At 44.0% G+C, this 27,736-nt stretch overlaps 1 protein-coding gene across 4 annotated transcripts; it reads left to right on the top strand.

Moving 5' to 3' along the window:
* Positions 1-118: 118 nt before the first annotated feature.
* On the top strand, positions 119-27,207 carry sgpp1 (sphingosine-1-phosphate phosphatase 1). 4 transcript variants are annotated; one of them, XM_040137199.1, is made up of 4 exons: positions 119-1,324; positions 5,761-6,004; positions 13,755-13,844; positions 26,253-26,420. In XM_040137199.1, exons 1-4 carry the CDS (start codon positions 443-445, stop codon positions 26,321-26,323), a joined length of 1,287 nt encoding a protein of 428 aa, XP_039993133.1. In that variant the 5' UTR covers positions 119-442; the 3' UTR covers positions 26,324-26,420. The 4 variants fall into 4 exon arrangements, with proteins under 4 accessions (XP_039993133.1, XP_039993134.1, XP_039993131.1 ...); XM_040137200.1 differs by lacking the exon at positions 26,253-26,420 and adding an exon at positions 21,292-21,851; XM_040137197.1 differs by lacking the exon at positions 5,761-6,004 and having other exon boundaries at positions 26,253-27,207.
* The last annotated feature ends 529 nt before the right edge of the window (positions 27,208-27,736 follow it).

The raw sequence follows: 27,736 nt of genomic DNA, 5'->3' as shown, positions 1-27,736 counted from the left end.
GGTGTCCGTTCGGACGTGAGCGAAATCGGGGGCTGGGCCGAGCAACCGCGAAATTTCCCACAGCACGGAAAGGCAACAGGGGAAGGTGCGCTCTCCAGACGGCTCCTCGAATCTGTCATTTACAGGGGAGCGCTCAGGTAGCCGGTCGCCGAACGCGTCCGGACCGCGTCGAGAACCGTCGAGTTCGGTCTGTCCGCTACCGTCCGGCCGGAAAACGGCAACAACTCTCTCTCTCTCTTTTTTTTCTTTTTTTTTTGAATAATTACAGCTCGACGTCACCGTAACTTGTTGTAGTTTGAAAGCGGCTCGGGCTTCCCCTCTGAGCGGGACTCTGCCACAATGCACGGGTTAGCCGGCTAACTAGCATCCGCTGTTCGGGGAGAGAAGCGGAGCCCGGGCTCCTTTTTCGCGGCTGCGTGTGGGTGACCAAACCGGATTAAACATGGGGGAAAGTAACTGGTTCGCCGAGGCGTTCCGCTATCTCCAAGACCCCCACCTCGTCGCGCGCTTTCAGCGCATTTGTGGGGTTCGCGGGACGTTTTCGGAAACCGTCTGTGCCGGCAGTACCACCGGCGGCAGCGGGAAGGGAGCGGACCGGACTCGCTCGCACAACAACGGCTCCTGCCATCACCACATCACCGGGGAAAATGAGAGTGAAAACCTCGCCGTTTTAGGAGGAGCCGGTGAAGGGGAGAAAGTAGCGACGGCAGCCGGGGTCCGGAAGAGGTTTGCCGAGTCAAATGTTAAGAGAAACCACGGGGAGGAAAGCGAATGTGGTCCCCAGAACGGGGCAGTGGCGTCCGCAGCGACCGCCGCGGGAGAAACGGTCGCTGCGAGCCTCCCCGGCGCTACAGCCGCGGGTCAGGGCGGCAGCAGCGCAGCCGGGCCGGACTTTTCTGAGGCAACCGCGTTAGAGGAGAAGAGGAGCGAGAACGGCCCACCGAGCAGCACGGTGAAACCCCTCCGCAGAAACTCTCTAACGGGCGACGCCGGGCAGGAGTTCCTGATCGAGAACCGGCTGTTGTACTACCTCTTCACGTTCGGAACCGAGCTGGGCAACGAGTCCTTCTACATCACCTTCTTCCCCTTCCTCATTTGGAACTTGGACGCCTTCGTGGGCAGGAGGCTGATCATGGTCTGGGTCTGGGTCATGTATCTGGGACAGTGCACCAAGGATGTGATCGGCTGGCCGCGGCCCGCTTCACCGCCCGTGGTGAAAGTGGAGATGTTTTACAACTCGGAGTACAGCATGCCCTCCACGCACGCCATGTCGGGCTCGGCCATCCCTTTCTCCCTGTTCTTCATGACCTGCGGCCGGTGGGAGGTAAAATCCGTCTAGATACACCGACTAGCTCTCACACTGCGGAGAATTTGCAGAAGGAGAAGCAGACAGGGGCCACTTCCTCCTGATTTCCAAGAAGGAAACTGAGAAAGTGGCCCTTGTGATGTTTCACAACAGTTGCCTCTGTTTGCCTGCTCTCCCTGTTCCATGAAAGCGAAATCCTTAAGCTTCACTTGAGAACAGAATAAACAGTAAGCAGCGGGGGGAAGCTTTTCTTGGGAACTTCCCTGCCTCTCCAGAAACATTAGAGAGTGGTGAAAATCCAAAGAAAACCACATCCCTGAGAGCTGCACACACACCTGCTGCCGACCTTTTGCCTCCTTACGAGGGCTGGCCAATGTAAAACAAATATTACAACCATAAGACCTTTGTCCAGTGTATGTATGTATATATATATTATATGTGTGTGTATATATGTGTGTGTGTATGTGCGTGTATGTGTATGTATGTTTGTATATATATGCATGTATATGTGTGTGTGTGTGTGTGTGTGTGTATATATGTGTGTGTGTGTGTGTGTGTGTGTCTATGTGTGTGTATGTCTGTATATGTATATGTGTGTGTATATGTATATAGGTGTGTGTGTATGTGTGTATATGTGTGTATGTATATATGTGTGTATGTGTGTGTATGTACATATGTGTATACATGTGTGTGTATGTGAGTGTGTGCATATATGTATATGTATATATGCATATATGTGTGTATGTATATGTATATAAGTGTGTGTGTATATGTGTGTATGTACATGTGTATATAAGTTTGTGTATATGTGTATATATGTGCGTATATGCATATGTATGTATGCATATGCGTATGTATGTGCGTATGTATATGTATATGCATATGTATATGTATATGCATACATGTGTACGTGTGTATATAAACGTGTATGCTGTCTAAAAATCACACACGGGGGCGTGTATGCGTTTTGTTTTTGTTCAATGTAAATAAGCGGGGGCGGCATAATTAGGGGTCCTCTTAACAGCAATATAGCGGGATCTCTGTTTGAAAGAGGCTTTAGGTATTTCCTCCAATCCCATAATGCCCCCCACCTGCCAACTCCTGATACAGGATCACTGAGACTTTGTCTTTGAAGTCAGTCTTGTCCTTTGTCATTAGTTATTGAGTGGTTGGCTCAGTGGATGCAGCGACAGCATCCAGGGTGGCTGTTTCCAAAGTATGAGCACGTCTGTTGACTCTTTACCTTGTGTACTACTTTACTTCTTGTACTATGTTCTTGAAGACGTTTGGCCTCTCATCCGAAAGGCTTCTTTTGGCTCTTTGGCTCAGCTTTATTTTTACATGACATGTAACATTCAGCTTTTTAGCATGTTAACCACTTAGTACGTTACATTTCGTATTCTAACGTGCGGCTAAAAATTATACTTTCTCACCTTTTGGTCAGCGAAGCATCTCTTGACAACAGCTCGCAGTTTACCTTCTGTTTTCCCACTTCGGAAAAGATCCGTTAAAGTCCATAGAAAATGAACTGAGTTGTGCCAAATCACTTGAACAACATTCATGCAGGAATTTTGTTTTTACAAGCCGTTGTTCTTTGTTTTATCTCCTCCTATTCGCTCAGGAGGAACAACACACCATTGTTTCGAGTCTTTAAAAGCCAACAGAAAGTCTGTGTAGTCCACCTCCATTGTTTCCCTGTGCATCCACACAGTGAGGAACATGGACAACAATCTGCAGGAAGTCCATTTGTCTCTGATAGAGCTGAGGGACGAGGGAAACTCGACCAATGTGTGGACGGGTCTGTCAGCTATGTGGATTTTTTGCTCTTTGACCAGAGCAGTAGTTCAGTCTAGCAAGTGTGAAATGGATAAAAAGCCGATTACAACCATTTCAAAGAACTGAAGTTCTACACAGATTGTAGAATGCGGAATAGGCACTTTAACAACTGAGTGTGAAAGTTCATTCTTGAGCTTTTAACCACATCTGGCTGTCTTCATGAGCAGGTGAAGCTCAGTCGTCGTGCTTGTTCACTTGTCCACCGCTTTGCTATCGCATGACCAAAGTTCAGTTTGTACATTATATAACGACAACTGAGCTATCACCTTCAACTGAAGAGTGTGAGATCCCCTGAAAAGAAAAAACAGTAATTGGACCTTGAGTTGAGGTTATTTTGTCAGATCTACAGAAGTATCTTAGTAGAAGGGTTGCATGTTAAGTTTGAGGGGTTGGACTCTGAGATAAATTACAGATTTGTTCAGCTTTGTGGCGCAAAATATTGCGGAAGCCACAGCGATTGCCCCATGGTTGCCTGCCACTTTTGTAGAGGGGCGACATGTCCACCCGTTCAGCTTTGATTCATTGAGCCACGAATCAAAGCATCGGCCTGACCTGGCAATCGGACTTGACTTGGACAGTTGTGATTTGGGTACAGCCCTAACATTTCCTTATTCTGATAAATTACAAGAGCTATATTTGGAAGTCGTCAAACCAGTCCTCGCTGGTTAAAGTGTATTTTAGTCGAACTTTCTAGCATTCAGACCAAAGAAGGGTCAGAGCATTGGAGTGGTGAGCGGAAACGAGTGAAGAAACAGGGCATACGGTTCACTGTGTGCGCAGTTAACCCCATGTCCCAAGGGCACATGTTATACAAACTGTAACCATGTGTTAAGTATGTGGTGCACTCACACTGGTGATGTGACAAAAGAGGTGGGATTGATTTAGGACACGCTGCCTCCCCGTCTGTCTGGCAGAGGAGGTGATAAGAGAGCTGACCCCTGACCTTCAAGCGTGGGACCCCGAGATGAGACTGATTTAGCGTCTGTATCTCTCTGCTTTCTCCTTACTGTCACAAAAGGTCTCCTTCTATTCATCAACCTGAATCTGAAAACAAATACAAAGTGTAACGTTTCCCTAAACCCTTCTCTACATGGCTTGTTAGACACTTGGAATATATCAATCTCTATTCAAGGTCTGGAAATGCAAACAGCCGACCTGCTTTTGTGGAACACCAGATAATATGTTGACCCCTGTCTCACTCTTTAAATCTGATGCTCTCAGGTTTATTTTGGTCTCAGATGTCGTTCTTCAACTTTGCCCTAACCGGGATTTTAACATATGCGACCTGCAGGCAACTGACAGGGCCGCACCTCGTGCCTGAGTTTTCTCCAGACTCATAAATCCTCCTCTTAAGATTTTCTTATTCCATCACTGTTCTTCAGTTTCACTTCATACCTGGAGTGTATTTAAGGGGAGAAACGTGGCAGCGGACCACGGTTTAACCTGGTTGTCCAAGGTCAACGAAAGGCAGCAGTTTTATCACATTCACTCCCCGGATGGGCAGATCCCGGCTACCTTTCCTTGACCTCTGCCCTTAAGGAGTTTCTGGTGCATGTCACAGATGACAAATGATGCGAAACGGCCAGTGTGCACTTCTGTGTTTTCTGAAGGCCTTTTGGGAGGTGGTCTGACTTCTGAAGAGATTTTATGTCACAAAACATAACTTGTACAGGGCTAAATTAACAAAATGTTCCCTTTTGTGGCCTCAAAACTGTGGTCATTGTTATCCTCCTGCATGGAAAGCACATGAAAGCACAAATACAGTTTATAGATTATAGATTGGTTTGGTTCCTGGTCCGACCCTGGTGGTCTTGGTCAACACGTCCACGCATCAGTTCATAGTTTTTGTTTAACAGATTTATTACTGAACAAATTCTGGCTTTGCACTAAATAGATACAAACTGTTTTGTTTTTTTTCTCAAATGCAAGCTACCTTTGGGTGAACTACACCGCAGGGTTTTCTTAGTCAATTCAACTGAACTGAGTACTAATACTATGTCAGCCTTAAAGCAGAGCTCATACAAAGGCCAGATCCGTTTCTCCCAAATCACACAGCAGACAGATTCACCCCAACAATGACACACTCATTTTCCCAAACAACTTTGGCCTTAATGTGACGCGGCGTTGTTGTTCGACCTGACTCACCGTTATCATCATTTCCTCAGGCTCATGGTCCGATCTGTGATTCGTTAAGAGCTGTAGTTTATATCTGACGCACTTTGGGGTTATCACATTGGTGGAAAGCTCATGGAAATAGTTTCTGGACAGATGATGAACAGTTCCGTTCTTAAAGGTTTTTTCCTTTGGAGTTTCCATGTAAATTCCAACTTACTTACAATCTCTTTATGAGGAGGCACAAAATTCCTTTATCAGCCTGCATTCGAGAATAATATTAATACTAATGATAATAATAATAATGATAATAATGAAAGAGTCAGAACGCCAAGAAAAAGCCAAATACAATATCAGTAAAAACAGAGACAGACCCAAAAAAAAAAAAAAATTCGATACCTTTTTGTTCATCGTCTGTGATGGCAAATCATTGAATTTCCACATAGTCAGAATAGGTCAGAGTGTTCATTCTGGTAAGAGTTGAGATATAAAACCCTTGTGCGCAGAGGAGAGTCTCTCCTGCTCGGCTGCTGACGGTGCTGTCAGCTGAGCGCTCAGCCACAGTGGACGGCAGAGGCGACGTTTTGTACCTGCGTCCAGTTCCAAAGGCAGCCCCGGTGACTTCACTAACATCCAGCGCTGGAGCTGAGAGCGAGGGAGCAGCCGGCAGACACGAGTCGTGCCGCCCTGGCCCACGCCGTCCGGCGTTGCCCACCTCCGTTTCGATGGCCCTTCTCTGCTTCCATCACGGTTAGATTTGTGGTTCGCTCATTCTGAGGCAAGACTTGGTTTGTAATAATTTACAGCCGGCCGTGCTGTCGCTCCTGCGTAGCTCTGTGTGCAATGATGCAGCACAAAAAAAAATAAAACACACCAAAAAAAAGCAGTGACTTTGGGTCTTCTTAACTCGAGTCATCAACTTTTAGGGGGCAACCCTAGTAGTTTTACCAGTTTTAATGAATTTTGCATGTATATTGCGTTGGAAAGAATGATAAGACTCATTCTCAGACTGTACTGATTTATGTGCTACAAGCAGAGGTGTGGACCTGAGTCATGTGACCTGGACCGAAGTCAGACATGAGTCATTAATCTGATGACTTTAGATTCATCTGGACCAAACCAAAAAAGACTTGCAACTGGACTCTGCCTTTTTTTTGACCACAAGCTTTTAACTCAATATGCTCCCCGAGTCCAAAGACTCAGTCGTATTATTTAAAAAAGTGTTAAATGCTCCATTTTCTCGATTAAGGATAAACTTTGAATCAGTGTAACAGAAGCCAGTCATGTTATATGAGAAGGAGGGAAAGGTTCCTTTGGCAGAGCACAGCAGACAAAAAAAATAGACCTTTTTTAGGACTTGAAAATATTCTTAAAACAGTTCTGTTTTTTTGGTTAAAAAATGTTAAAAATGTAGAAATGTGGAGACAACAATTTATCCTCTTCTCCAGAGGAAGATGCAAAGCCTTCAGAGAGATGGAAGCGTTTGTCCCTGACCTCCCCTGCTACTTGCTGGAGCTGCTCTGTGAGGTTTCCTGCTGATTCTCTGCCTTGGCCGGCTTGTCTGAGCAAAGCAGGAATTTTGGATTTGGATGGGCCGCAGTCAGACGGTCCTCCTCCCATCCCACCGCCCTTCTCCAGCTCGCAGTAACTCGAGCCATATGTCTCTGTGGAAGATATTCAAAAGGAAGAAATAAGGGAGAAGACGAGGGACAGAAAAGAGCAGTTCGGAGAGAGGGAAGGAGGAGAGAGGTGGTAGGAAGCAGAGAGAATATTACAGTAGATGGTAGATGAGAGGAGATCAGACAAGATGAGACTAGAGGGAAAGAGATGGAGAAAGCACGGAGGAGAGAAGTGGTTAGGGGCAAGGAGAGGGGATTAATGCAGAAAAGTGAAAGGGAGAAAGGACGATATGAAAGGAGAGAACAGACTGAAGGGCAAAGAGAGGCCTGGACTGGAAGACAAGAGGAAGAGATTTAGAGGGTGTGAAAAAAGGAGCTGAGGAATAGAGATGGAAAACAGATTCGACCAGATGAAGGAAAGATGGAGAAGAGATACGAGAACATACGAATGATGAATAGTGTTTTTTGCAAGAAGTGAACGTCGGCTTCTTAACGAGAGAAATAAAGAATAATTTACTGATTGCGACGTGGGTTTCTTTATATTCTTGTTATGTTCTCCACTCAAGCCAGAACAGACAATATATTGGTAAACAGGCTTTGTGTGAGGCTTCCTCCCTCAAGCAGGAACATTAGGTGGGAACACTACAGCTTTTCCTGCAAGCATGAATGATTTTAATAGTTATAGTGTTTCCTAACTCCGGCCCTAAGTTGTACATTGTGTTTTCATTCAAACTGTAGGAAAACATCCACCGAAAATCTCTTCTGTCGCATTCAAAAGATGGAAAGGGGCCGTCACGGTGTTTGCTTTTCTTAAGAGTAGTTTTTAAAGACTAGTTTTTCTGTCACAGAGCGAAGAGTGGCCCCTTTCCTTTAAGATCTTGCACGTTAGTTCAAATTCATGAGCAGAAATCAAACACCAGTGCCTCTCGCAGCAGCTATCTGTATGCTCAAACGTAGCTTAGTTTGAACGTAGTGAAGGAGAGACACCGGGGAAGGAGTCACTGCGTCTGCTAAGTGTCCTTCTCTCCCATATACCCAAGTGGAGCTCAGGAGGAAACGTCACTCTCTGCGGCGTTGTTTTGATTAGGGTTGACCTTAAGTTACATCGCAAGTGCAGATGGCGCAGCTGAACAAAGTGGCGAGTTTAATGTGAAACCACAGCAAGTAGTTACGACGTAAGTGAGTGAAGAAATAAGTAAAACTTTAGATATCGCTTTTCAGAGGTACAACAACGTGACTTAAAGGATTTGTACTCATCTAGCAGTTTGTTTTGACTTTACGCTAAAACTTATGGTCAAACTCAGGTTCAGCTGGTGTAACAGGCTGCTGCTTAACTAGTGGTGGAAGATAACTTAGTATATTTACTCGAATACTGTACCGAAGTACAAATCTGTGGTATTTGTACTTTACTTTTCCTTATATGCCACTTAATACCTCTGCTCCAACACATTTGCAAAGTGAAATACTGCACTTTTTTTTCCCGACACGCTACAAGCTTACATCTCGGCAGTGTTACAACAGCACTTCCTGAGAGCAGTATGGTTTTGGGTGTGTGTACACGTATGTATGTATGTGCAGTACATATCATGTTAGGGAGCACAGAGCAAACCCCACTCTGAGGCTAAAAGTCAATAAGCAGTGTCAATAGAACCACAAGCCACACAAAAAACACACCATGTCCATAAATCTGTGCATGAGGCAACCGCCGCAGCACCGCTGCGGTCACAGGCCCGAGGCCAGAGCGAGCATGCAAACACAGCCGTGGGACCTGGTGACACATGCTCTGTTTGCACACGGACGTAGGACACTGTTTGGACAACATGTCCACAGACGGTTTCCTCAGCCCCCCCCCCTTCCTGTCCCCTCTGACTCTCAGCGAGTTCTTTCTAAACAAAGCCTTGATCTGCGCATGTCTGACCCGGCTTCACAGCTAATCCACACACACAAAGATGCTTGTTTCTCAACCAAATTCTCCCTCTACGCTGACCTCATTTTTGAAAGAGGTCTCAAGGTTTATAACTGACACCTGTATGACGGTCTCACAGGACTCTCTCTAAATGTGGCCAGTCGGTCCCATATCTGATGCGAACAGCCTTTGAACCAGTGTTGTGTTTTGTCCCGGAGCAAGGCGCTTCTGCCTGCTGACTCTGGACCTGAACGGCTCAGTGCACAATTATCGTGGGGAATGTGAGAAAAATGCTAGTAAGGAAGTTCCCTATTCCACATTGTGGAGGTTTTACCACGCAACGTAAATTAAACACAAAACAAGCTATTTGAGGACAGTCGTAAAAACGAAACGCTAGACAACAAGATGACTTTAAATACTGTATATAGATGCAGTTATACAAAATTGTAAGCCTTCTCAGGGCTTCGCATGCAGACACATGAATAACCGCACAAAGGATAAATGCACCAAACTCAAGCCCGAGATGAATATCTTTTAGGATTGTACGGAAAAAGAAAAAAAAAATTTCACTCGCGGTAAAATATGCGAATGAAGTTCACAAGTTTTATTTACTTTTCCATTACGCACAAGCTGTGAACTTAGTGCATGCCTTTGGATACATGCAGGTGCGTTTTAGCTGTGGTTAATTTATCTGCATCACCAACGATTACTTTGGCAGATAAGCAGTTATCTCTGTGCTAGAAAAATACATTTGTCCAGACAAATACTGAGAGGTCAGAGTTCAGTAGCCGCCATTGGCAGAACGTACAAATCCCATTTCTATCTTTTTATCCAGTAGGCTAATGCGGGTTGGAAAAGGGGTTCTTATATGTCATTGTCTCAAGCATGTTAGCGTGTCACCTTGAAGTACGGGCCGAAGGAATGAATCTAACACTGGTGCAAAGCAGCTATCGTAGTGGTATTATCATTACAGGCCGACAGACTACAAGGAGGGCAGGGTTCATGAAGTGTAAATGGAGACAGTGGGAGTGAAACGTATCTTGTTGATACATGACGCCTGCATTGTAACCGAGACATTATTCTCATTGTGCTCTTTTCTTTCTTGTTTGCTCTGACCCTGCGAACCTCAGTGGCACATCCCACGAGGTTTTCAAACGATGAACATTTCAGTCACAAACCACCACTGTCGATTCGAAATTTGACCAAAAAAATAGAGAAAATATAAAGACGCTGGCACGAGTGGTGCAACTAAGGTTGGAAAATAATTCAATCTTAGCGTTTATTGTTTCAACATTTTGTGATAAAACAACCAAAGTCATTCCCAGTTCTCTTGTCTAAGTGAATGATAGTTTAAACTATCTGATCTGAAAAAGAAGATTCAGATTTTTTTTTTTCACCAATTCTCTAGGATTATACTCTGGCCATCTAAAAATCCATTTGACACAGTGATTCTAAATGTAAATTTAACTTTGTGTCTTTTAACTATGTGATTTCAAATCAACTTTTTACGATGTGATTTTAAATATTTAGGACGCAGCTCAGTATTGACATAGTGCTCTGATCATATATTATTAAATCCTCCAAAAATGTTTCATCTCTAGTTGCACTATAAAATGTGTTTGTGTGAGATAGTGACATGAGCCAACTGCCGTTGGTCTCTGTTTTAATTAGCTTCCATCAGACAGCCGATGCATCATTCCTCCCCCGAGGGCTGGAGGTCCGGGAGACGCAGGGATGGTGTGGGGTTTGTCATGTAACTCTGGCGTGTGAGGGGGAGTCTGAGCTATCTCAACGCACGGGAGCCACAATGAAGGGAACAAAGGGCTTTTAGCAAGTGTGCAAACCTCAGCAGCACACTCTTTCATCTGTCATCTCTTTCAGCTGAGCTGTCACTCATTTTTCTTCTGCGTGGCTGCGTTCACGCTGCAGATCTGCACGGCACGTCCCGAACTGCTGCTCATATCCAACTTTTCTGATTAGCCAATACATGGAGCAGTTGATGGGCAGAAAATTATCTGGCAACTGTTTTGAATCGGTTAACGTTAAAGTGATTATTCAAGCTCAAATGCCAAATTTGACCTAATTTCAGCTTCTTAATTGCGAGAATTCGCTTGTTTTCTTTGTTTCATGTGATGGTGGACTGAATGTCTTGAAACAAGCAATTTGAAGATGTCACCTTGGGGTTAAGAAAAACTGTGGTTTGCATTTTTGATCGGTATCGCATCCGTACCCAATGCTGACTTTACTGAGTGGTTAGAGTATCGGCCCTGACGTGACCGATCCACCGTTTCTTTGTCAGTGTCAATTAAATTAAATTCATCGTTTCCATTATCCATTACATTCATTCAGTCACGGCTCGCTGCCTACTCAGTTTTCAGTACCACAGTAAACCCTGGCCTCGTGTTACCTAACATAAAAACATTTCCAGTGAGATCCACTCAGTGAGTTACACAGATTTTAATTTGGAGGAAAGGGATCACTGGTAATTGACGGCCACCTTGGTATTTGAGGTACAAGAATCGTTACAAGCGGAGGAAATGTTGGATAGGTTCAATCAGAATCATAGCCTGGCTCCAGACCTCTGAATTGCCACCTACATCTCAGAATGGTTGAGTGACTCTAACCCTCCCTGGACACCCGGTAACCCAGCATCATCCGTACATCATACATCTGCACAAGTTGTCAACTTACAGAAATAGCAGCACTTAAAATGACAATTCACTGACCAGCATCACAAACGAAAACTCCATGTCAACAGAAAGTTACCTCAGCGGGACATAAACATATCCTGCTACGGGCTAGGACGAAACAACACAAAATAACCCAAACTCCCAAGAAGGAATCGGCTGACATGAACAAACTCGCAGCCGTCACGTGTTGCTCACGCTGCTCAAAAGTTATCACAGGTCGTTTGTTCCAGCCTGCAGAACATCTACAGGACGTCAAGTGGGCCTGAAGACCTCTAAACTACATGTGCATGCACGTTGGAAATACGCTCGGTTTGAACTGCGTCTCTTTGGTTGTTGACTGTGTTTTGATTTAATTCTTTTTTTTCCAGTTTGTGAGTTTCGTCTCCCTCGGGTTATCTTTGTTGCATATCTGTGTTCATCCTGCTGACAATGCTCAGATAAGCTGCTGACACTTCTGTGATGTAAGATTTACTTGTTGAGTTCAGGTTGAGCGTTGAGCTACACGTCTCATGTAGGTCTAACGGTTTCTGGATCTGTTTTTGAGGCACGTGCTCATGTGACTCAGGTCAAAACTGAAGAACAGTGACTTGCTACAGCTTTTTGCAGTTTACACCGATTAGAAAATCTGACTCACATGGGGGAAAAAGAATCTGACTTTGGACACTTTAAGCTGCGGTGTGAACCCAGCCCTCAGTCCCTCCTTTCTCTCTTTGCAACAGGCCACGGACATCTGATAAGGAAACAGCAGAATCGCTGAAATATTTACGAGGTCGTCTTTGTCCAGTGCACATTAACAGATAATCGTACCCACCGCATCGCTGCAACATTTTATCAAGGCTTGTTACAAGCTGCACACTGAACAAAGTATAGCTGAAACTCAACTCCAGCAATGTGCCGCAAGCTGATGTGTTAGCTTTGATGCAGCGGCTCACGAGTGCAGTTATGTATTGCAAAATGTCAAACACAGTCAGGCGTGTGCTGATGAAAGGCAAAGAACAGTAGGCAACGTACAAAGCAGAGTCAGCTTTATATGCATCTAAATAAATACGGCTTTAATTGTTTTAAAAGAATTTTGCACTACATGCTCAAACTCTGTGGAGTTTTCTTGTACAACAGGTTTTCTGTTTTCGTTCATTGTTTCTCACCAAAATACACTGTGTGCCTCCTTGAGGTCAAACAAATGTGTTGAATCCTTTTCTTTCGGCTGTGACAGATTTATTTCTCGGCTGTTTGACGGGTTTTTTCTCCCGGGTTTATTTCTGCAGTAAAGACGTCGGGAGACCTAAAGACCCCGTGAATTTATTCCTTCTGTGGCACCAGAACATGTCACACCAGCCTTCAGAAACTCCAGCAGGCTAAACTGGTCGAATGAAACACTTTTTTAAGGCTGATTAACCCTGAAAGACCCACTATGGGCAGACTGGAAAACACTCACTAGCCTAGCAACATAATAAGGCTACAAATAACCCACAATGCAACACTGTGTAAAAGAACGTAGTTACACTGGTACTTCTCTCCATTCAGAAAGAATATCTGTTGTAAAGAATTAAGACGTAATTCTCCAGTCCTCAAATATAGGACAACCCCGACTTTTCTAAAGTGTAGTTTCGGGGAAAAAGTACTGCCTTATATTAGGGCCAGTACGGTATCCTCTCTCTCCAGAGCGGTAGAGAACTCTCAGCATAGTTTTTTATTTATTTATTTACTTATTTTTTTCCGTTCAGTCGGTGCCGCGCCAAAGTCTCACAATGGTAGGGAAAACCCTGTCGTCATTATCAAATAAAAACATCCAACATTTGCTGTTTACAACTTCTCAGTTGTATGTGTGGATGTCTTTGCTTCTGTCCAGAGCCGCAGTGATTTAGTTTGTTAACTATTTAATGGATTCATTGTTCCAGTCATGTCTCAAGCAAACATTGCCCCACATTTGCCGGTTCCAGCAGCTCGGCCGCTGATTTGCTGAGTTTCTTTGTCTGATTTGATGGTCAATTAAACGTCTTTGGGTTTAGGACTGTTGCTTGGTCAAAACCAGTTTTTTGCAGATGTCCCTTTGGGCTCTCAAAAATTACGAGGGAATTTTTCATTATTATTTGCGGTACAGTTCATTGAGAAAGTAATCGATTACTGCCTCTCTTAAAGTTGAAGTTCTCATAACCTAATCAGAGCTGCATCAAAGATGGTTTGTCTTAATGTTGCTAATTATAAACATGCCTGACTGGTTTCGTTTCCAAACACTGAAGGTGTTTTACCTGGTGTTGAAAATTGTCTCCTTTCACCTTCCACAGTACCCGCTCGCACTGGGCTTCAGTCTGGCTCTCTGCTGGTGTCTGCTGGTCTGCGTCAGTCGAATCTACATGGGGATGCACTCAGTCCTGGTAAGTCTGATCTCAAACACAAACACGTGGTGCCAGCGGTGTCACCCGCAGTGCCGGCGTAGCGTCATTCTGTCTGTCTGGAAAAGGACGGCTGACCTGCAGCCACTTCAGCTCCGGAGCTGGGCGAGCGTCAGGTTCTGGCGTCAGCAGCACAGTCACCAGCGTAACTATAGAACCACCACACACAGACAGACATGATATGATTCGTTTGTGTAAAAAGATTAGAAATTAGAAATTACTCAGCTCTTATTAATAATATGTGTCTGATATGTTTTGTTTTTTTCACAAAAAAGTTGAATTACTTAGTTAAAAATTCTTAAAATTACATCTAGTCCATCTCTTTCATCCATGAATTTGCAAATATTTATTACAAGGTGTTTCCACGTCAAACCCGTTCCACACTGGACCGGGATTGAGTTTCTGGTTGTAGACGTCATAAAAATCCTGTTGGTACGTGCAGGTGTTAAACTCAGATTTAAGGTGAGCGCAGAGAAACTTTCCCTCTTCAGCAGATGGATGTGGCAATAAACTCTGCACAAACATTGTTCTGCACAGCGAAGTAACAGTAAGCAGAAGGCATTTTTGTGCGTTGGAGGACTCTCAAATGTAAACTAAGCTGTCAGTTTTTGTGGTGTAATCTTTTATGGAGTGATTAGCATCAGGGGTTGTTGTTGTTATTATTAGAGGAATGTGGCTGAGATGATGAAACGCTGTGTTTCCTGTACACTGTATCAGCTGTTTACTAAAACGACTACATAGTTTAGTTTTATTATCTGACTGCGTTTTCATTCCGGCCATTTTAATCTGTGCACAAAACAAAGTTCATTCGTGCTACAACGTTCACAGTTTCTTGTTAAATGTGCAAAGATGATGAAGGAAACCGAATTTTATTTTGAATTAAAATAAAATGAGCTGATCTCTTCTGCTAGATGTTGTGCTCTATCCTCTCTTTCTTTTGGGTAGGCTTCACGTCCCCAACACGGTTGGGCCTGTATACGTCTATGCTCAGTGCAGATGTGTAGATGGGTAAGACAATGAAAAGGCAGCGTCTCACATTTATTACTGGAAAACTGTTGAGGAATTTATTTCTGCCTGCGAAAACTTGCCCCTGCGTCTTTTTATCTGCCGGTCTCACGTTGGCAGATTATTTTGCTGATAGCAGGGTTCTGGCTGGGTGAGATCACCGCTGCACGACAGGTACCGTCAGGAAAAACATAATCCAACACCACTGGGTGGGCGTGTTTACACTCGGTTTCCCCTACAGCATTACAGTGTTTCTCAGATTCTGCAAAACGCCCATTGGTGGTGAAAGACTGACTGGGTTGCTAAAACACTTGAAAAAGCAAAACATTCTGTAGGTTTTAAATTTTGTGTTCTCACTTCACCTGAGAGACAGCGCTCCAGCTCAAATTTAATGTCAACATCCCTCATTAAGGCCCTTTGTTTTGATAAAATGCAGTACTAATAGTATCTTTTTTAACCAGCATGGGTGTTGGCTTGAGTGAGATTTGAGCCCCAGACACTTTGCATCCGCAAAGCACAACCATAGTCTAACATGTCGGAAAGTATTTTAATTTTCTAAGGAGTGCGTCAGCGAACCAACCGTTGTAAATGAAAGACGATATCTGTTGAGTAAAACGACTTCCAGGCAGTTCTCCCACTGCCCTCAAATTAAAGTGCTCGGCAACCAAACAGCGGACACACCTGGCCACTAACTGACGGACGTAGTGGAGCGTTTAGCAGCTACGGAGTCAGATGTTTCTCTCAGCAGTTGGTAGAGCTCAAAAACAGAGCTAAAGGGGAGGGAGTACTGGACATAGTTTCGCCAGGTGGTCAGGAACATGACTCCAAATGATTACTGATGTTGCTCTGAGACTGCTGGATGAGCAACTGTTGGCTAACAAGTTCACCATAGACACTGTCTGTCAACAGGCATCAAAGCGTGAAACTACATTCTTTGCCTCGTAAAGAGTAGTTTGACGAAATAATATTCACTCAAGATCCACTTACTAGCTTTTTTACATCAATGTGATGAAGTACATTGATTAATCAGTTATATCATTTGCTGGATTAGCCAGAAAGTTATGCCTGTGGAGTCAGAAAATAAAATCTATTTGATATTGATATAGATGATAAAGATTGATACAGGGATATAGAAGCACTAGGGCTGCAACTAATGATTATTTTCATTATTGATTTATCTACTGATCATTTTCTTGATTAATGATTTTGTCTATAAATTGCCCACTATAATTTCCCAGAGCCCAAGGTGACATATTCAAATGCCCGGCCAATAGTCCAAACCCAAAGATATTCAGTGTACTGTACTGCCAGCTCCTAGCGGTCCTTTTACACACACACACACACACACACACACACACACACACACACACACACACACACACACACACACACACACACACACACACACACATACTAGTAGTAAAATAAATTATCATTGTCTTTGCATCAGTTAAAATCTTGCTCCTTCATGTGCTGCACCAAAGCAGTATACAAATTCTGTATAAATTTATATAGAATTTAAATCTTGGGGACCCTGGTGTCCACCTGTTCAATGTTGACATTTACGCCTGAAAAAAACAATTTGTGTCTGTTGCCTTTAATCTTCATTTTGCCAGAGTAGAACATTTGGAAAACAAGTTTTCCCTGGTCTGCAGTCTGCATCAGACTTCTAATCAATAATCTATATGTAATCACATGAGACTTTTGGATTTAAAAGACTCCTAATTCCACATTGCTGTTGTCACAAAATTATTTGGAGGTTATTTTTAATGGGAATACATGTTCTGGCAAATAATTCACACAGGGGTTTTTCTGTCCACGTGTCAGTCACATTAACCTTGTATGGGGTCAATACTTCAAACGTTGTCAGTCTCGGTGCTCTGTTGCGGTTGGGCTGTCTGTCGTCAGGGCAACAGTCTCCGTGGTCACGGCTGTGTCACAGTGACATGATCGGACGGCGGTGTGGGACGAGCAGACATTACGGCTTACGCTGGCTGTCCTCCCAGATAAACTTCAGAAGGTAATCCCACATCAGAGACTTTCTCCGAGGGCTTTCTGTGGCTGCCCGCAGGTGGTGTCCCAGTCGAGACCTCCACCTCAGGAACCACATGCACATCTGCCGGCCTAGATTACTCTATATCTCACCACAGCTCTCTGCTCCATCTGCGACCATCTCGGCAGAAGAAAATATTCACGTTTTATCCTCAGATAAACAAGACCTGACCTCATTACAAAGCATTAAAATGATTCATTCAACAGTTAATTAGATTTTACAATTCCCAGTGAGTAAATTATAGTGCACGGGCCTGAGTCCTCCTCATCTAAACTACTTGAGACATGTCTCATATTACCTGGCTAATTAGATTCAAGTGCATTAGCACTAACAATACCACAGCTGTCTTTGAAAATCGGACTCCTCAAATCCCCAGCTCCTTCAATGAGCGACAGTATTGCCCGAGAGGGAGGTCATTCTTGTGATCACGGTTTTGACGGTGAGACAGCACGCCTCATAAACTCAATAAGTAATATAGCGTTTACATAACGGGTGTCTGTGAAAGTTCTTTGATATTCTTCTAAATAAAAACAAGAAACCACTCCCGAGGTGATCTCAAGAGTTCAGAAGTCCTTTTTCAAAACCATACCTGATCATGCATTTTGCAGATCCAGTTCCAGTTTATTTTTTGTGCAGATCTTTTGGACACTAACACAAAAGTGAGGATGCTTTCAAAATTTAATGTGATGCAAAGTGCAGTAAACAGATATAGCTAAAATAAATCAATATTTGCCGTCACCACCCTTTGCCTTTAAAACACCACCAGTACACTTTTACAGTTTTTCAAAATTTTTCAAAATTTCACGAGCGCTGCTTTAGCCGTTGAGGTTGAAAGTAGAACTTTTCCTTCTTCACCGGCTCGGTCGGCCTCTCTCCCAACCTGCACTTACAGCTTAATGATGATGAAACGAAATGAGGGGAGTAGAAGAGCAGGGATTGATGCAGCACCCGAAGCTCCGAGCCCCTCCCCGCTTCTTTTCTGCAGTTAAATGAGTGTAATCGCTCAAGGGAGGAAAATAAAACGGTCGTCAAGTTAAACACTGCCTATGACATAGCAAAAGAGGAGCTCCCGTTCACAAAGAAGAAAAAGAGAGGGGGAAAGAGAAAAAAGGGTGCAGCCAAAGCAACTGAGAAAGTTGGTAGCACCAGTGCTACCAGTGGAAAAGTCAGTCTGGAGCCCTGTGTTGCAATCTGTTGTGGCTGAAATGGCTTAAATGTCTTAAATTTAACTTGGTGCACTTAGCACAAACCTATATTATAAACAGTTTCACCTCTACACAGTGCAACTGCAACTATAGGTTTATAATTTGGACAAAAGTTAATCTCAATTCTTCATTTTTTCCAGCTGTCAGGGCTGCAAAAACACTTTGGGGGACATTTTGCTTTCTGCGATCTGGCGCTGTCCAGCTGCACACATTGTTTGTTATTGTTTACTAACAGCAAGGACCATTTAACAACCTATTTCCTTCCAGTACTTTTACTATTTTTTCCTGTGACAGTTTGTACTCCGCACGTTCCTTTCTTCTCCCCCTCACCCGGCCCCTTGCCTCTTCCTCTTCCTCCTTGTCCTGCGTATAACCCCCGAGCATGAACGTGACCACTCGTGGTTCTGTCAGTGCAGACAAAATCGTATATCTGTACTGTAGCTCACAAACTCCTGCTGCTCCTCCTCATGCGCAAGCATTCCGCTCACTCGATCGCATTAAGGATGAAAATAATGTCTAGAAACATAGCAGCCTTCACATTACAGACCAGTTGACTTTCCACCAGTAACCAGTAATGTCAGTTTGTCTGGAAGATCTTGACTATCCCTTAAACTCTCATCTTCTCTAAAATTTCCCCTTAAGTAAGCTCAAATAAGAAACAAAGTTTTTTTTCCACACTGTATTAGAGTGTCACGTAGATTTATAATCCATATTGGCTTCTTCCAACGCTCCGGTTAAACTATGTCATTGTTGTACTGGGTGAAATATTCCAACCAGCATCATTACATCAGCTGGGAAAAATCTAGACGTCTTGTTCATCATTTGAAAGATCCCTGGAAGTCAGACATATTTGGGATCTTTGGAAAAATTGGGATCTCTCCCTGAGTTTAAATTTGGGTCCAGTGGAATGTAAAAGTCAGTTTTATGTGCTGGGCTTTGTCTTTTAACCCTAGCATTTTTTTTCCTGTTTTTTTTTTTTTTTTACAGGCTTTTAGCAGAATCACCGCATCCATTAGTCAGGCATGCCATACACTGTTATTTGGTAACACCTTACTTTAAGTCCCCCCCCTATTTAGCATTTGTGAGCAGTATACAAACATTTAATAAATGGTTTATAACAAACTATGATACAGGTGTAAGCGGATGTAGCCAGGGTTGCACAGACAACTATTACTGGATTACTTTGATACTGAGGACACTTAAAAATGGCAAGTTCTGCAGTTATAAGGAGCGTCTAGATGTTTATTTGCAGTGGGCCTCTTAGATAATGGTGTCCTCCGGAAGGGTAAGTCACGCTGAATCTTAAAATACGTCTGTTATGTTCCAAGAAGGAGTGTGAACTGCGAGGCGTCAAGAGCTTGAATCACCATAAACAGCAGCTTCGTGTTTCCTTTAACCCCCTCATGATTTAAACAACGATCTCATTTGGGTTGAGACCTCTGAATTGAAGTTGTACGAGATGGATCAGCCTGTGGGCCGACATGTACAGAGCTCATTTCAATCTGATAAAACAGTCTGATGTCTGCTTTGAGAGCTGAAGGCACCACAGTCAGGCCATATGGGGACTGTTGTGTTTCAGGGAGGGAAGCTTGAGCCGTTAGCGGTCTGCTCTGCCAGGTCTGCGGGGCACTTAATGTGTTCTGGAAATCATCACGCCCAATGAAACTACTTCCTCCTCCTTTGTTCTGCAGGAAGAGCTCAGAGACAAAAACCTGTTCTGCCACTGATGTTGTTGTTGACATCTTTGGACCTGAGCACTTTCACTCAGATTTTTGGTGCTCGATTCAAAGGCTTACGTTTTAAAATCAGTTAAGTCGAAATGAGAAGCACAGTTGCCGGAATTTTATGTACGCTAGCTGAAAGTAATGCAGTCTAATGCAACAGTCCTGCAATAAATCCTACCCTCATGTTCTGTCCTAGCAGAATCTGAGGGTGTAGTTACCATTTAAAGGGTTTTTCTAGGAGTTTTTTTGCTTTATCTGAATCGGAGGGTATTGTTTGTTAAAGCCCCTACAAGCTTGGTTTCCAAATTCAATTTGGTTCAATTCAGTTGTATTTATGTAGCGCCTAAACATAACAGACTGTTCCTCAATAACATTTTATATTCATGACTAGATAGAGTAACTTTTAAAAGTTCTTCCCTTGGCGTTTTTTATTAAGACTTTGACAGTCAAGACTGTGTGGGGGCACGGTTTGGTCAAATTTGATTGGCAGTGTCCCGGCAACATAAGCAGACAACACACGATGTTTATTTCATTTTCGTTATTTTAATTGTTATAATTTTGCCATCTGCGGATCAATGCTTCCAGCTGTACCCCGCCCACTTAAAAAAGCAGCGTGTAAACTGCAGATAAAACAGACACACACACAAACATTAATCCCCCTCAGGAAACTGTTCAAACAAAACAGAACATTGTGTGTCAGTCGTAGTAAAAAGCTGATTGAGAAAATACGTTTTCGGGACTTTTCAACAAATTACAGTATACGGTCCTCTGAGGCGAACGTGTTATTTGTGACTGTGGCCTATATAAACACTAGAACTGAATCAGTTAGTCAATTAATTGGTTACTCGATCAACAGGAAATGACCTGTCTATAACCAATTTAATATTCAAATTATCATATGAGTGATATTTTAAGCAAAATCCTCTCAAAGATTTCCAAAAAAATCTCTACTTTCAGTTTCTCAAATATTAGGATTTGGTGCTGTTTCTTTGGCTGCGATGACAGGAAACTGAATTGCTTTGGGTTTTGGACGTTTTTTTGGACAAAACAAGCATTTTGAGGACTTTAACTTGGGCTCTGGGAGCGTGTGACAGGCTTCTTTTTTTTTTATTATTTTCTGACATTTTATAATTTAATCGAGAAAATAATCTGCAGTTTAATCAATATTGGAAGTAATTATTAGATGCAGCTGTAAAGGTGTATTCAGACAGAGAGCGAAGCGACTTTCCGCCTTGTGTTACTCACACAGGTTTGACTGCTGGACCGTTTGTCCAACCGCACTGACACTAGCTGTGATATGGCTACAAACGTACTCACCGACTGTGTGTGGAGCGTCTGTTTGTGGGTTTAGTTCAGCAGAAAAAACCAAAAATACCAGTTCTGTCTGTAATTTTTTCCATCAGTCTCTCTCCTTTCTCCTCTTGTCTGTACGTTTTATGAAGCAGGTACATGAAGCCCCGGCATGAGCGCAAATTTGTCCAGCAAGTTGAAACACTCTGGCCTCGCGGATGCGTCCTGACGTCATTCGTGTCTACTCCTTCGACTTTGCATGCAATCACGGCACCTCTTAACACTGCTCTGTGTTCTGTCTGAACACATAGTATGGACAGAGGGTGTCACATGTTAAACAGATCATAAATCCCTCTGATGCAAATTTGTTATTTGAGACTGACTACACGTTTAGATCTTGGGGAACAGAGGCTTATCATTCACCCTGCTGTCCATGTCCACAACCGGAGGACAAATCGTAAGTCATTGTAAGGATGCCGATAGCAGGATCCATTAAGTCATTATGTTTTCCAGATGAACAAAAGGTAGGAGTCACTTTGGGTCAGGCTTTATATACAGGACTATTAGTGGTTCAGTTTCCACTGAGGTCACACAGCCGGGCGATATATAAACTCATTTGTTTTCATTGTAAGGCACTTTAGATAAAAGCATCTCCCAAATGACTGTGTTGTTCCTCGAGGGCGCTGTGCCGCCTGCCCATGGTCTCTCTGAACATTTTTAGATCAGGCATCTCATTGTTTCAGAGCTCCCTCTACTTGTGTCAGTGGAGGAGAAAATTACAGACGGCTGAAAGCGTTCACTCACTGTGTCTTTGTAACCAAGAGAGCGAGGGCTGATAAAAGTTTGCTGCTAGCAGCGGCGGGAGCAGTGACAGATTGCAGTAACCTACTGAGAGGTGTCCTGTCTGTTTCCTTGCGGCTGAGTCACCTTAAAGCGGTCGCGCACTAAAATGTGTCCTTGCACCGCGCCGCGTGCTGTCACTTACTCCCCGGGACGAGAGTCCATGCTGAGCGGCGCGCCGACATGTGACGCCGGCTCTGAAGGTCTGGCCCTCGGAGTTCAGCGCGGGTTGATGCAGCCAAATAGATATTCAAACTGTAACAGAGCCGTGTTTACCCGCCGTTGTGGCTGCCCAAGTCAACTAACCTGCCAGGCACGGCTGAAATGTCCCAGTGTTTGGCTGGTGGTTGGGGGACTGGTGTAAATTAATATTAACCCTCATCGATCCCTTCTCCGGGGAAAGTAGGCATTAGATACCTGCGGTCAGACTCCGAAGCCAAGTAAATACTGTACACACCTTAAGCCTGCATGACGAGGGACCATTAAATGTTGAGTTACACCAGTTTTCTGGCAGCATCAGCAAACTTGTGTTTGTTTAATATGCCTACATGAGTCATGTTCATTCAACCTAGTTCCGCCTGCAGTGGCTCTATACTCCCACAGGGGGGCATAATGTTGATTTAAAATATGTTAATATTTTAACATGATAAAGGAAAGCAGGTTTCTGCATAATATTCGTGTTCGTAAATACAAAGACGGCACCAGTCTGACTTGTTTTCCCTCCGATACCGATCCGATACCGGAGCTCTTCTCTCCCGTAACCGAAAATCTACAAACCTGTGTCTGAGCTGATTACGATCACTCTTCTCTGTGTAAGGTAACATGAGGCTATAACTAACCATTAAACGTGAAATAAAAGCTATTTCATCCATGAAGTAGTTTTAAAACTGCCACCTGGCAGAAAGCGCAGGAAATGGCCAAATCTAGGGTTTGGATAAACTAGTGTACAACTTTACAATGACAAAGTAAACATGACTTGGAATATCAAATGAAATGGAATGAACTCAACACAATCAAACAAAGAACAAAGGCGAGAGGGAACCAGCCCAACTGAAGTTCAAAGAGTGAGTAAACACAGAACAAAGGACAGAGGGAACCAGCCCAACTGCAGTTCAAACAGTGAATAAACTCATGTCAAAGAACAAAGGACACTTGATGCACCTGTGTCAGCTGCCCAATTAGTACACCTGTCCTATCCTAAGATTTGAACTATACGGAGCATTCCTGCCGTTTTCAGATGCTACAACAGCGTTACCCTCACCCTCGGGCCTTGGCTCTCATTGGTTCTGATCACCTGCATCTGATTCTTCCAATCCAGTCTCCATGCACCGGTTCCCCGGGAGCTGCGATCTCAGTCTGCACTGCCCCGGCCTGGGCTGTGCAGGGTCCTACCGGCCCATTTTCGCCCGCCGCAGGCCAACGACGTCTTTTTAAAACTTCCTCTTCTTCCTCAGATCCAACTGAACTGATGAGGAATGCTGCTAAACTCTTGACAAGTGGACACCTTCCCTCATCTGAGATTAGCTAACTACAACGGTCATTGTCGGTTTGTGAAGACAAAAGGTGGAAGAAGTACTCAGATCCTTTACCTAAGCAGTAGTGCCAATACAACAATGTAAAAATACTCCATTACAAGAAAAAGGGTTCCATTTATAATAGTATAATCAGGTAGATGTACTTCAGTATCAGAAGTAAAAGTACTCATTGTGCTGTAAAATGTTTCCAGTGACTAATATCTTATTCTGTCTGATATTATCAGATATTTAATACTGATGTGTCAGTGCTTCAGCAGCATTACAGCTTTACTACATACAGTCAGCTAGTTTAGTCCAGTGGTTTCCAACCTCCCCTCAGAAGGGTCACAAGATAAATCTGAGCGGTTGTGAGAATGGGAGAAGAAAGGAGAAGAAAAAAAGTTCGGATTCACACATTTAGTTTCAGTTTTTGCGCTTTTCTCTGATCTTTGCTTATTTTTTGTGAAATACTGTATTGGATACTTTTACCTCTTGAACAATTATTTACCTGAAACTATCTGAGTAGTTTGTAGAAAAGTGTCTTTTCGATGGAGACTCTGGAGCCAATCCCCCCCCTGACAGTGGGAAAGAGGCGGGTCACTTGACGGGCCGCCAGTCTATCACAGGGCTGACACATAAAGACAAACAACCAGTTAAACTAACATTCACACCCACGTGCAGTTGAGAGTCGCCAACTAACCTCCAGCTTGCATGTCTTTGGAGCGCACTGCCCACGCAGGCACAGGGAGAACAGGAAGGCCCAGGCCGCACCGGGGTTTGAACCCATCACTTTCTCACTGTGGGGCGACAGTGCTAACCACTGAACCACCATGCCGCCCGATGGTCATGCAAAGATAGAGCAAAAATAATGTTATTTTTACAGTGCCGCTTTAGCTTCTACGGCTTCTGCAGCTGCAGCACAGCCCCCCACGGTGAGAAGCAAACTGATTGAGGGCAGGGGCGATGAATGTCACAGGAAGTCGTAACGTCTGTGATGAAAGCCCTACAGCCCTTCAGCTCAGCAGGGTGTCCACGGTTTAGGTTTGGCACTTAATTACTGGAGTTTCTATTAGTGTCGGTGTGATGCTTGTTCTTAAATCACAATTAAATTACCAATTCTGATATTAACGTCTTTGGAAGAAGTTGGATACGTTTTGTTACTGCTCTGAGTGAAAAAAACCCAGTACATATTTTAACTAACAGATGTCTTCGTTCCCCACAAAACAAGCTACTTAAAAAGATTCAATAAGGGATTTAAAAGGATTTAGATTCAATAAACAGAGTCCGACATGGATTCGGATTCAGAACCCCATCCCTAGATGCAACTAAGGATTATTGTCATTATCAATTCATATAATATCTTTTTTCAATTAAAGAACTGTTTGATCTATAAACTGATTTCAAGAAATGGTGAAAAATGTAAATTACAATCTCAAGATGACGTCTTCAGAAGTCTCGTTTTGTCCCGTCAAAGGTCTAAAACCCAGGGATATTCAGTTTACTGTGAAATAAAATGGAGAAAAACACCAGGTCCTGAAAAAAAGAAAAAAAAAGATTTTGTTTTTAGTAGAGCTGCAGAAATGATTGTGTACAGTTTTACAGTCTATAGAATGGCAATGACTCTACCAAATGTTTGCAAACAAGTTACTTATTTTCCAACTTCATACAATTTGTAAAGTAGTTTGATTTTTACCAGAACTCAATGCTGAATTGGAACGATTGTAAATGTTTTGATGCATGATGGAAATAAACGGGCCTTTCTAGTGGATGTATGCAGCCTGCTTGTTTTGGTGAATGCTGATTTCAGTTTTCACAGTTGATTGTTGTCGGATATCAGTGTGTGTAAAAATAGCAGCACTGAGGCATTTATGTTATTTCAGGTCATTGCTAAAAAAAAAAAAAAAAGACGCCGACCAGATGCAAGAAGATTGATGGGTCAGCTTTATTGTAAATTCAGGGATATATTTGGAAGGTTAAATCCGCATATGCAGTCAGTGCCAGGGCAGGAAGCCAACTGTCAGTTTGCTGCTCGGGTCAGTAAATAAACAGCTGTGATGACCTTTGTGTTTGTGTGCAGAGCTCACTGCCATGTGCTCGCCGATTTCCTGCTTCCTGTCAGGAGTCTTAAACTTCCCTTATCCGTGAGAAGTTATGTTGTTATCTGACTCAAACGCTGCACCCGGGAAATTCTGACACGTTGACTTTGCTGAATGAAGTTTGTTTTAACTGTATTTGAACTCGACTCAAGGAAATGAAACTAGAGAATCAGCTGATTAATTTTTTTTTGTGTCCCTGTCATTTATGCGGGATATCGTTCAGTCAGTCAGTCTTTATTGTCCCCGAGGGGTAAATCTGGTCACACTGTGGAGCCTCATTAGTATCTTGTTCTCACGAGATCCACACCGTGCGCAATTATCTTAACTCAGAAAGTCTTCGATTTAAACCCTGGACACTCGAATAGAACAGCGGACAGTGAATGTAGCGCACTGTGGTAAATAGGATCTGGATAAAAAAGTGTCAGCTGAACCCTGTATGTGTCGTAAGCCTCTGGGCAGCTGTGGCTCCGGACTTCGGGCGGGTCATCCACTCATTGCAAGGTTGGTGGTGCGACCCCTGGCTTCTCCTGTCCGCGTCTTGAAGTGTCCTTCAGCAAGACACTGAACCCAGCACTGCTCATGATGGTCGGACCATCCTTTACATCCACTCACCCATTTAACAAAAGCCACTACCATCTGTTTCTCTCTTTGTCTTTCCCCCAGGACGTGATGGCCGGCGTCCTGTACAGCGTCCTGATCCTGCTTTTCTTCCTCCCAGCCTTGGACCTGATTGATGGCTTCAACCTGACCTGCCGCTACGCCCCGCTCATCATCATCTCCCTGCACCTCGGCCTGGGCCTCTTTTCCTTCACCCTGGACACCTGGAGCACCTCGCGGGGGGACACCGCTCAGATCCTGGGCACGGGGGCCGGCGTGGCGCTGGCCTCCCACGTCAACCACTACCTGGGCCTGATACCCGACCCGACTCCGGACCAGCTCCCGTTCAGCATGCCCGCTCTCAGCGTGGGTCTTGTGGCTACGGCCGCGCTGCGGCTCGTCCTGGGCGTCCTGGTGCTGGTGGCCACGCGGGCGGTGATGAAGGCCATCACCATCCCGCTGGTGTGCCGGGCGTTCGGGGTCCCCAGTGGGGACGCGAGGAAGGCCAGGCAGCACATGGAGGTGGAGCTGCCCTACCGCTACATCGTGTACGGGACGGTGGGCTTCAACGTGCTCTTCCTGGTCCCGCTGCTCTTCAGCTGCATGCAGCTCTCCTGACTGGATGTTAGCTCACTTCATAGTCAGTCATTGACGAGAAAACAGCGAGGTGACCCTCCAGGTGTTCACCAGATGCTGTTATCAGATCACTTTTGCCACTTCTTTTTATCCAAAACCACTTTCCTAACCAGAGGCAGCTGGTCTGGGACTGATGAAGGTGAATTAAAGCCTCAACACTGATCTGGATGCTGCCTTTTTTTAAATCGGTTTTATAGTTTTTTTTCTTTCTCCTGTCGGCTCAGAGTAGTGCTCAGGATGGATGAAACAGAAGCAGCTGATTGCTTCTGACAGCTTCCCTGAGTGCGACCTGGCGGCCAGGAGATCCGCTAAATCTGGCCGGTAAATCTGTCTCTTCTATTCTCTAGATTTATTTCAGATCCAATCAAATGGCTCCACTTGACCCCAGGAGGCTTGAAAGCGTCAAAGCCAAACACCCACTCCTCCTCTACCAGCTTAATTCATTTTAAAGGCAGAAAAATCTTTTTAACGGTGGCGTCTTAAAGACTGCAACTGCCACTGATTGCTACTGATAGATGACCTGTGTCTTAGCATTTACATATTTTATTAATGCCGTTATTATTAAGAGCTCAGACAAAGAACCACACAGGTGAGAGGACTGAGAATCTCTTCGGCATTGAAAAAAGCGACATGCCACGGTGGGGTGCACTCAGAGGAGCTCGTGTATTATCGGGCAAAGCTTCAAAACGATGCAGGGAATTTTACCGGAGGACAGTGTTGAGTAACTCCCCCAAAACGTGACCGACTAGTGCTTGACACGGTGTTTGGTGCGCGGGGCTGCAGCGCACGATGATTTTGATCATCTGTTGATCTGCTGCTTTGGATTTCGGTTCTCATCTCGTTTAGTTTGATCAACCATCCGAATACCCAAAGATATATTCAGTTACAGCGTTAGAAAACAGAGAAATGGCAAA

The sequence above is a fragment of the Xiphias gladius genome, chromosome 10, assembly GCF_016859285.1.
Source record: "Xiphias gladius isolate SHS-SW01 ecotype Sanya breed wild chromosome 10, ASM1685928v1, whole genome shotgun sequence".
NCBI lineage: Eukaryota > Metazoa > Chordata > Actinopteri > Istiophoriformes > Xiphiidae > Xiphias > Xiphias gladius.
This window is presented reverse-complemented; position numbering and strand designations above follow the sequence as displayed.